At 40.0% G+C, this 12,242-nt stretch overlaps 1 protein-coding gene across 1 annotated transcript in view; it reads right to left on the bottom strand.

The window, feature by feature from the left end:
* The window catches only part of fbxl17 (F-box and leucine-rich repeat protein 17), a 114,036-nt gene that overhangs the window by 20,437 nt on the left and 81,357 nt on the right, over window positions 1-12,242 (bottom strand). Inside the window, exon 8 of the mRNA XM_056729553.1 lies at window positions 11,791-11,867. Coding sequence (XP_056585531.1) covers window positions 11,791-11,867 — 77 coding nt within the window. The remainder of the gene's footprint in view (window positions 1-11,790; window positions 11,868-12,242) is intronic.

Here is a 12,242-nt window from a genome sequence, read left to right as displayed (position 1 = left end):
ATTCCTTCATGTCTTCACAAAGTTATATCAGACGACATATTAATTTCCTTGTAGTTACAAATTTATTTGAAAAATACTTGATTTAATTTAATTTAATCTCTGAGGACTTGGATGAAATATTTTAATTCATTACACTGTAAAACACACAGTTCAGTGCAGTACAATAAGAACTTGTGCAGGAGCTGATTTGATGGAGAACATCTGGATGTGTTTGGATGGTGTGGGTGGGCATCTGAACGTGTGTCTGCAGGGGATTGTGGGATATTATCAAGGACAAAATTCTTCTCTCTTATATGTTCTTGGAACGTTCTCTTATGTCTGTGTTATTTGTTAGGATTTGTTTAATGAATGCACGAGTGATACTTAAAAAAAATGTGATGTTAAAATGTGAAAACTTGCTAAATATGATTTACAATAATTCAATACAATGACACTTTAGGTTTGTAAAAAATCAATCAGACATTTTTAAACATATAAACTATGAAAAGATTTAAATCATTCCGTTGTTGCAAAACTTTGTGATATGCACATCTGTGATATTTCAATTCTATATATTGCACAGCAGTAGATATCACCCTCACTCACACTATTACTGGTGAAAGATCACAAAAATTATTACAAAACATTTGTATAACTTGGGGTAAAAAGGATTTTATGATGTGTGTCTGTCAGAGACGTCAGAAAACCCTCTGTGTGTGTGTGTGTGTGTGTGTGTGTGAGGTCTGTTAAAATCAGCAAACTCAGGAAAAACAGCCCAAGAGTCAGGCATCTCTGCAGAGCATCATGGGATTGAAATGCAATGTTTACACTGGATCACTCATGTAGGCGAGAGTGGCACAAATGAAGCGATGAGAGGTTACGGATCCATGCAAAACTTTGGTGAGGTTTTATATTCCTGGCAGGCAATACATGAGCTCAGCGTCTCCGTTCAGCGTCAGGCCGTTAAATCCCCTCAACACATCAGTCAGAGCTCAACACACCACTACACAAACCACAACAACTTCTGCTCGAGTACAGAAACATCCGTCTGTGTTAAATCAATCCATCTGATGAGAAACTTCACTCGGTGGAGATCGCAACAATCTGATCAACAGTGATGAGAGAGAACACAACACAACACACACAGAGTGATCTTCTCTACAACACAAACATGAATATCTCAGGATCCTGCAGAAGAAACTCCTTGAGATCACAGCCAGCATTACTCCTCACAGGACCTGAATGAAAACAGTTAGAGGTATTTTCACAGTCTCTTTTGTTCTGTGCACAAAAACATTCACACCCGGACGTGAAGAAACACCGCTGACTGGAAATGAATATTTGTGGAACGTCTTGCTTCAGGACGGGCGGCTCGTCGTGCTCGCTCGCTCACTCACAGGGAACGGACATTAAAACAAACACATAAAGTGAGAACTGATTCACAGCCTGACAAACACACCTCACATCAGACATCCACTATAATGAAACACCCAAACCGTCATTCACATACAAGCATCCAGCACAGATTTACCCGAGAGATCTTAAAGCAGATGTGACACAGGCAGTTTCTGACAATCTCATATTGGTCTTGAGTGCCTTTACAGTTGTACTGCATACGTCATATCTTCGAAAAGTCTTTAGATTGATCAGATTTATAAAAGAGAGATACGGCTGTACCATTATTTCCATAAAAATCAAGCGCATGGAGGCGGGCAGGGGGACTACAGCACGAGCACGAGCAAACAACACATCATCACATGAATCCCTTTGTGTTGTTTACATTATGCATGTACATGGCGATTGCAAATAAAACACAAACATATGACTTAGTTTGACTTACCGCATGCAGTTCATGTCCAGCATCTTTTAGCGCTGGGAACGCATCAGTTTCAAACCATCGCCATATCCAGCGTTACATCCAGCATTTCTATAACATCCATCACTGAAATGCCGTGAACACAGCTGAACTTTGCGAATGTAATGCTCTCTTTCTCCCACTCTCGCTGGTTGACGTGTTGGCGTGCTTTACCAGGAGAATTATCCGTTAAGGAACAATAATAAAAGCTGTTAGGTAAGGGAATTTCATGTAGGAAAAAACTTTAAGAGACCTAAACGAACTCTGGGTGGGGGGGGGTCGAGCACAGAAACACTATGTCATACGTCCGACTCGTTTTTCTTGACAAGTTACCCATGTCAATCATGAGAAGCCGCATGTTTAACAGTGTAAAGATTCAGAATGTATGAAACACTAATTAAGTTTTACGATTAAGATTCTGAAACTATGACCACGTTAACATGGATGTCAGTAATCAATGATTACATAATTTCATGTATCAACCAACAGTTTGTCTTCGTCATGGTCCCACACACAGTTTTTGGTGTTTCATTTATTTTCTAGAATTGTTGGCTTGTTTCTTGTTTCCTGTTTGGAGCAAAAATGTCCTTTCTTGCTTGAAGCCATGTTGATTGTCGTAAATCCAAACGTCTGTACAATGCTGTGTGTGTGACCTGTCGCAAAGTGCCACGAAAGTACCACAGTTTAATAATGCCACTTGTTTTTACTTGATTTGTGTTTACTACCATTATGAGTTTAGACGGATTAAGATCATCAAAAAGTTCTGTTTACATGCTGCATTCTTAATCAGAGTATCGTCTTAATCATGTTCATATCAGATGATTGTGTCCATGAGAACTAGGAGCTATTCGTGCTAAAAATTACCAAATATTATTCATCTGAAAACATCTGCACACCTTTATGATTCACACAACAAAACTTCAGTCATCACAGTTCATGAGTTTCTCTCTCTCACATTCGTTTAGTCCATCAGAACAAGCAGATGAGCATCTGACACGCGTGATCACAGCCGTGAGGACACATCAACCTCCATCTGTCTTTACATCACATATCAAATGTGTTCAAGAAAGATCAACACTTCATTGACATGCAGGACAACAAGTTTATAATCACAACATGTCCAACTATGACACCCAATTACACTCCACAGTCCACACACAAACATTTGACATCTCTTCTGAAACCCTAATGACGAGGACATTTGTGAGATTTCTGACTCTTCTTCTCAAGAGACACACATGTGACTTGGGCAAAACTTTACATTTGCTCAAATTTGAATGTCACTGATGTCTGTGAGAAGTAATTGAGATGATAAACAGATCTCATCCACAAAAAAATATGAACTGTCATCTGGATCATTTATCAGAGAAAGTCCTTTACTCTAATCCTGGAAACCGTAGTCGTTTGGCGTGTGAGAGAGTGATATAGATAACAGACAGAGAGAGAGAGAGAGAGAGAGAGAGAGAGAGAGAGTGATATAGATAACAGACAGAGAGAGAGGTTAATAAAGCTCACAGACGTCTGCAGTGTTGCTCTGGTGTTCTCTCAGAAGAGCGTCAGGTGTAATTGAAGTGCTGTCACGTCAGGTCGCTGTGGACTCATCACACCGCCTGTGACTGCTGACAGCGGGACCGGCCGGGCCTGAGCTCAACTTTAATTGGTTAGGAACATCACTTCCCCCCGGCCAGCATCAACGTCCTGAGCGCTCACGGGACGCCGCCTGTGGTGAGGGCGGATCTGACGGATCAGGAGCTCAGTGAAGGGTTTTGTGAGCTCACACACATCTACATCATTACATTTTCAAACTGATGTGCGTTCACCACACAACTTCATTCTGTACGGATCATCATCCAGCACAACAACATTCATTTCCATAGGTGTGTTTGATAAAAGAACAACTGTTCCCTTACAGACGACTAACCAGCTCAATATAACATAAAGCTATCAGCTAGTGACTGCTGAGGGAGATTTTAAATCCTTCACACCAGTGCCCATCTTAGACGTCTGGGGCCCTATGCTAACCTTTGTGAGGGGCCCTTGTCATAATAGGTCAAATCAGATAAGCATAACTGTAAGCTATATGAAATTAAAATAATAAATCAATTAACACACTTAAATGGTTTAAAACTGAAAGACAAAAAAATAAACTGATAGTAAGAACAATTAAGTTTAAAATTAAATCTCTTTTGATAATCCTTTACCTAAAGTAACACATGGCTCTGGAACCATCTAGCTTTGTACTTGGGATGGGTGCGGAGAACCGGTACTTTTTTGCACAGGTACATAATTGGGTCGATAACAGAGTATCGTTAGGCTTCATGACAAACCATACTGTTATCAATACTTGTGTTGTTTTATCTCTGTGTATTCGGGTGTTAAATGGTGAACTAGAGGCTGCTGTGTCATTTTCCATCCCTGAATGACGTCTGAATGGCTGAAGTTTGATCGTCTTATGTGTGATATCTACGGCCATATGATGTCTGCCATGTATTTATAAACTGACTGTTTTGCATGTTAATGAGTGAAAGAGTGGCGTGGTTGAGCTTGTTGAGCTTTCAGCATCAGTGTTTCACAACGAGAAAGCTTCCGTCAAACACCCCTTTGCGGCAACTCGTCAAAATAAAAGTCCGTTATTTGAAAACAGGTTATAACATTATTTGTAAAAATTCGGCCACCGACTATTTTAACTTACTTTAGTAAATTGAAAATTATTACTTGCCTAGAAAATAGTACTTCAGTTTATGTAGACCTAAAACCAGAAAGGAAAAAGAAATATGGCCTACCAGCCAAATAACCATAGTGATGTAAAGTAAAAAAAAATCTGTTTGCTCAGAAGCATTTGTAAACTGCAGTTCTAAAGCTCAGCTGTCAAAAAAGACACTTCAAATGTTTAACATCTTTTCACATCATGCATCAAAATATAGAGTTTCGTATTGATAACAGAATTGATAAGTACCGATAAGCAGTATCAATAGCTGTATTGATAACGATACCCATCCCTACTAATGACTAATCACATGAGTGATTAACACACTAAAACATGATAAACAGGGTTTACTCAAGGGTTTTTCTAACTTCTTCATTTTGAAGCCATAGCCATATGTAAAGACGCATCATCACATAGTAATTAACTAAATAAGTAATTAAACAAATTAAAAAGGAGATTTCCAAAAGATCGCTTTAAAGTTTGTGTCAGAACACTGCAGGGCAGATTTTTTGTTCACTCACTGGTGCAGGGGCCCTACGCAACTTGCATAGTTAACTTAAAGGAAAGATTTGCTCTGCTTCACAATAATAAAGTATTATTATTAACTCACCAAAGGAATACAAATGTGAGACTTATACATCAAAGCACAGATTATGAAGTTAGACTTTTGTACTATATTACACACAGTATTTAGTTGAATTACATCATAAGTAAGCGTAATAAAATTACAGAGTAATCCCTTACTTTACTCTTTCAGGAGAAAAGTAATTAAATTACAGTAACTCATCACTTAGTAACTAGTTACACACAACACTGATCACATATTGTACCTTCAGTGTTGTGTGATGTTCTCGTGATATTCTTCAATGTTGTGCAGCTCCAGTATAAAGTGTGCGTCTGTGTGTGTGATATATTTTTTCAAAAATGCGGTTATACTCACACATTTAAAATCATGCCCACAAGTGTACGTGCACATCTCAGGAGCGCTGGATTTCTTCAGATAATGGTGAGAGTTTGAAAGTTTCAAGCAACTTAGCGAGAAGCTAGACGATGGAAACTTTCTGAATGTTTCATGAATAAAATCTGCACCTTCACCAAAAAACTAAAGAAGAACTAGAAGGCGCGAGATCCCACACGGCCTGTCAGACACACGTCATGAAGAAAGTGCATTGTATTCTTCTGTATGATTGGGTGAACATTCAGAGACTCTCTCTCTCTCTCTCTCTCTCTCTCTGATTCAAAGAAGCATTATTGGCATCATTTAACAAATGTTAACATTGCCAAAGCACAGGAAAATTATGTATAATTAATATATTATTATTATTAAAATTAAATAAAATGATATATATTAAACATAAACATTCTGCACAAATACAGATTAAGATAAAAAAAAAGAATATAACTACCTACATCTCAATATAAATAGAAAAGAGCAAGTATCTCTCTCTTTCTCTCTCTGGTCTCATGATGCACAGCAGGGTTTCTAAACCATTAAACACCCGCTCACACACTGTCACACCCAGAGACGCTCCTCGTCTCACACAAGCTCATTGTGTTGACCTGAAGGTGTTTTTAGCGTTTAGCTGCACTTCACACCTGTTTAAGGCTTATCAAATCATAAAGCTCTGCACAGAGACACACGAGTCGCTCATGAAATATCTCTGCAATATCCTCTCAACGCCGGACACACAAACCAGGGGAATATAAAACCAAAGGCACATAAAAGAGAATCCTGCACATTATTCACAGGGGGAATAATAAGAAACTGCTGTGTATATGAGAGCAGTAAAAGAGCCCGACGCTGAGCTTATTACATCCTGTGGGTGCTGTTAACAAATGCCAATATAACAGCTTCACATTATAACATTATACAACAACAACAACACATCACCCGACATCAGCTGATCGCAAAACATCTACATGATAAATATATCATCTGTGGAAGGAACCTGACTGTCAGAAACCTGTGGATGACTACAGCAGAACACACAAACACACACACACACAAACACACAATCATGTTGTCTTCATTAGAAGGGCAATTTTAATGTAAGCTGTAAGGCATGTCTGGTTGATTTTAATTGACTAAATGTCCTTTAGTCTATAGTTCTTTATGTAGATTGTACACATTTTGTAATAATGACTTTATTTCTATTCTTTATGCCTGCAATATATTTAATATTTTTTAGCTGTCATTATTTTATTGTTAAGTTGCTATAAAACACTACAATGTTGCATAATAAAAAGCACTATATAAATGTACTATAATTTAATGTGACAGTCGGTTAGTGTTCCGACATATGGCGCTGTTGTGCTCTGGGTGACCCGAGTTCGAGTCCCGGCTTGTGGTCCTTTCCTCATACCACCCCCCTCTCACCCACTACGTTTCCTGTCCTCTCATTGTAACTGTGCTATAAATAAAGGCAAAAAAAAAATATATATATATATTAAGTTAACAGGCGGACAGATGTGCAGACAGACGGATGTGCAGACAGACAAGCAGATTTACAGACAAGCAGATTTACAGACAGACAGATGAGCAGAGAGACAGGTGTTCAGAGAGACAGGTGTGCAGAGAGACAGGTGTTCAGAGAGACAGATGTGCAGAGAGACAGATGTGCAGAGAGACAGGTGTGCAGAGAGACAGATGTGCAGAGAGACAGATGTGTAGACAGACAGGTGTGCAGAGAGACAGATGTGCAGAGAGACAGATGTGTAGACAGACAGGTGTGCAGAGAGACAGGTGTTCAGAGAGACAGGTGTTCAGAGAGACAGATGTGCAGAGAGACAGATGTGCAGAGAGACAGATGTGTAGACAGACAGGTGTGCAGAGAGACAGATGTGCAGAGAGACAGGTGTGCAGAGAGACAGATGTGCAGAGAGACAGATGTGCAGAGAGACAGGTGTGCAGAGAGACAGGTGTGCAGAGAGACAGATGAGCAGACAGACAGGTGGATGTGTGACACTGTGGCTCTGGTACATTGATCTGCAGCAGTAAAGAAGGTTTTATGACTCTCTGTGTTTCAGGTATCACATGTTCTACACAACGTGAATTTTCCTCTTTTCTTTTTATTTGCCCTTCAGGACGGCAGTGAAAAGTTATGAATTTCCAATGTCGTAAAAAGAAATATTACACAATGATTTTTATGACTGTTGGGGTCAGAGCAGAGATGAGGTAATAATGAATCCTCTGAAGCCCATTTCAGTTTTAAATAGTGAAGGCCAATAATGCTGCTGTCAACATCTACAGAGAGAGACAGAGAGAGAGACAGAGAGAGAGAGAGAGAGAGAGAGAGAGAGAGAGACAGAGAGAGAGAGAGAGAGAGAGACAGAGAGAGAGAGAGACAGAGAGACAGAGAGAGAGAGACAGAGAGACAGAGAGACAGAGAGAGAGACAGAGAGAGAGAGAGAGAGAGAGAGAGACAGAGAGAGAGAGAGACAGAGAGACAGAGAGAGAGAGAGACAGAGAGACAGAGAGAGAGAGAGACAGAGAGAGAGAGACAGAGAGACAGAGAGAGAGAGAGAGAGAGACAGAGAGACAGAGAGACAGAGAGACAGAGAGACAGAGAGACAATCTGTCGCGCTGTATGGAAGTGAGGTTTGGGGTCCTCTCGCCAACCAAGAGTTCAGCAGATGGGACAAACACCCAATAGAGATTCTGCAAACAGAAATGTGTAAAAACATTCTACGGGTACAGAGAAAAACTCCAAACAACGCCTGCAGAGCAGAATTAGGACTGTATCCTCTAATCATTAAAATACAAAAAAGAGCTTTAAAATTCTACACACACCTTAAGAACAGCGACACAGACACACTCCATCACAAAGCCTTAAGTCATCAAGAGCTGAGCCCAGAGAGAAACCCCTTCATCCAACTGATCTCACAACTAACTCTACAACCCCAAACATGCCCAAGTCAACCCCAAACCCCAGCCAGACTAAACCAAATGATGAAAAGACAAAAAGAGAAATATCTCCAACACTGGACAGAAGCAACAGCTCAGTAAAGTAAAGTGGAATGCTATCTGTCACTAAAGAGAGAATATAAAGTGTCAGAATACCTCACAAGCGTATCAGACCCTAAACTAAGAAAAGTGTTGAGCATGTACAGACTCAGTGATCACCAGCTCACTGTAGAGACGGGCAGACACAGACACACATGGACACCGAGAGAAGAGCGACTGTGTCCACACTGCACACACAATCAAGTGGAAACAGAGCTGCACTTTCTCCTCTCCTGTCCCAACTACACACACATCAGAGAAACATTCTTCCCCCAGTTTACAAACTTACACAAAGACTTTGACCAGTTTCAACAAAAGGACAAGATCTCATACATACTGGGAGAAAAGTCAAGAAGCTCAAACCTGCTGCAAGATATGTCAAGTCCTGCCACGACCAAAGAACAAGCAGCACAACACAACACAACACTGACAGAACAACACACACAAACTGACACTATCACCCTTATTGAGAACTTTAATTAAAACTGTTTTTCTGTTTATATTGAGATGTATATATATATAGATTTTTACTTATAGACTTTTAATTTTATTCTATCTTATTTTTGATCTTAATCTGTATTTCTGCATGTTTATATTTAATCTTGTGCTTTGGCAATGTAAATTTTCTTTTATCATGCCAATAAAGCTCCTTTGAATCTTGAATCTTGAATCTTGAGAGACAGAGAGTTAGGGTGACCACCATCATTTACTGTACACTCCTCACATCCAGCTAGAAACACAACATGACACACTTACACACAATCACACAGGCCAGAGATGCACAATCCTGTCATAAGTTTGTCAGATTTATAATCATCTGATTCACATGACGATAAAGTTCATTTCATTTATTACACTATACATCCAGTTGTCAATAATAACACACACATGCACGCACACACACACTCACACTAACTGAAACACACACACGCACGCAAACACACACACACACACTCAAACACACACAAGTGCACACAGAGACTCAAACACACACACACATATAAATACAGTATACGTATAAATATGACAGTCTGAGTGATCTGATCTCTCTCTGTGTGTGTACATGAGTATGCGTGTGTGTGTGTGTACGTGTGTGTGTGTGCGTGTGTGTGTGTACATGAGTATGCGTGTGTGTGTGTGTGTGTACGTGTGTGTGCGTGTACGTGTACGTGCGTGTGTGTGTGTGTGTGTGTGTATATAAAGTCCATTAAAAGCAGATGAAGGTTTTTGACATGCAGAACATCTACTGTAGAAGTCATCCACTGCTAGTTTAATTATCTGTCAACACTGACGCTTACAAAACATGTCAAACCTCTGACTCGAGTTCAAACTCTGATCAACTGACTTCACATGCATCACTTCAGTTTAATTCAAATGTATTTTTGACCTTCGACCTCGAGTCTTTCCAATCATTCAGACACAACAGAACAGAGACACTGAACACCATTAACACTGACATGAACTTCAGATGTGAAGGTCAAGCATTAACCTCCAGAAGATGAAACACAAACACACACACACACCAATCTGACTCTTAAAAGAAAACAAACTGCGTGTGTTTCATACTTTAAAAACTTCACAGCTGTGAATTAAAATCTGATCATTCAAAACAAACATCAGAAAGAACGAACACAGCGCAGGTCTCCATCACCTCTCAAAGGCTATAATACAAACAATCATCACTGAATGATGCTCACAGCGCTCAAAAACACCAGCTGATGCAAAATACACAATCTATTATACAACTGATCATGAGCTGAACTCCAGCCGTCCTTCTATGAGGAGTCAGAACAGAACGAGGCATTCAGAGGACACATATAGTTTGACATCACCTGAGAGAGCAGACACCAGGGGTTCATGATTAATCTTATTTAAAGAGTCAGTCAGGAGATCTTTAATACACGTTCATCATGAGTGTACTATTGTGATGTTGTGTTCATTCATCTCGACCACTACTCAATATCAAACAAACAGCACCAGGAGTTTGTCAACTGAAGTTTAAGTGCATTATATGGAGAAGAACCCTGAAGAGCTTTCCTCAATTTCTTATCAACAGAAGAAATGAACACACAGACGGTGAATTATCATCACATTTTCATTCTATAGTGAACCGCTCCTTTAAAGACATTACAGCATCACCTCATGAACTGACCTTTAACCTGTGACTCTCTTCACACACATCCAGAGCTTATTACTGTCTGCACAACAATGTAGAAAATACAACTATTACAAATAAGACTGCCACACACTGTTAATAAATATCAAACACAGTATGAGTGTGTGAACTGAGAACACATGCACTCACACTTGCACACACATATGCAAACACACACACGCACGCACGCACACAAACACAAGCACACACACACTGCCGCACACACATAAACAAAAGCACAAATAAACACACACAAGCACACACACATACAAAAGCATACACAAGCACACACACATCCACACACAAGCACACACGCAAACCCACATGCATACGCACGCAAACACAAGCACATACATGCACACACGCAAACACTCAAACACGCAAACACAAGCACACGCATGCAAACACAAGCACACACGCAAATAAAAGCAAACACGCGCACACACACACAATCACACACACAGTGTTACTCTCAGACACATGACACAGTTTTTCCAGGGCGTCTATGGGGCCGTGTGATATTTTCACAGCTCACAGACTGTAAGTGACACGTAATGAAGTAGAATGCTCAATGCGCTGCTGTCTACTGGAACGTCGGGGGGGAATTACAGTTTGTGGCAGAGATGTGGTCACTTTTTGGGCACACGCTCAACACAAACAGTTACACAAACATGAGACTCAAGTCATTATACAGCAACACAGACCTGCAGAATGACCTGGAAAATCCACTTAAAAACACTGAAACACATTCAGAACCACTCCACATCTGCTGTCACAACCGTCCGTCATCTCTCTCAATAAAGACACGCAGATGCTCTTAGTTTTGTGGGATCAGAGGGTTTGAATGTTATTTTTGGTGTACTATTGGTACAGAAATCTTTTGAGAGTAAAAAAACACCTTCAATAGAACGTTCAGATTATATGACACCAAACATCAGAGCTCTTCAGCAGACACACATTCTACAACAATGTGACACAACATACAAATAGTGTCTAAAACACATAAGAGACAGAACGACCGCAGTAAACAGTTGTGTTGTGTGGTGTTGTGTTACAGGTTCAGTGTGTAGTATTAAACATCTCCATCTTACCGTGATCTGTGATCTTGCAGGACACTAGATAGAGTTCCTTCAGACTCCTGCCCTCCTTAGCGATGATCTCAACACACCTGTCCAACAAAAACAAGAGACACAAAGGGTTAAGATGACTCTTTAAACACACGTGGATATAACTCCATCACAACCCTTCACAAAATCTTCATAATGAAAGGCGACATGACAGCGACTCTTTCTTCTCCACATCTGCACCTCTAAAGCGTTTGGGAAGAAAATGAATAATTTAATTCAATCTACTCTGATTAGAAACTAAAGTGGCTTTCGCATGAAAATGCTTCCGTGCCAAAACTACTAATATAAAACTTCAAAGACACGTCAAGAGTAAGTCAGAGGACTCTGATCAGAGATCAGTGCTAAACCCTTCCTTTAGAACGCTGCTAAAACTCTGTGTGATCTCTCTTTGACTCTCTTAACCTTCACCTGCACAC

The sequence above is a fragment of the Triplophysa dalaica genome, chromosome 18 (assembly GCF_015846415.1).
Source record: "Triplophysa dalaica isolate WHDGS20190420 chromosome 18, ASM1584641v1, whole genome shotgun sequence".
Classification (NCBI taxonomy): domain Eukaryota; kingdom Metazoa; phylum Chordata; class Actinopteri; order Cypriniformes; family Nemacheilidae; genus Triplophysa; species Triplophysa dalaica.
Note: the sequence above shows the minus strand (reverse complement) of the source record. Positions and strands in the feature narration are given on the sequence as shown.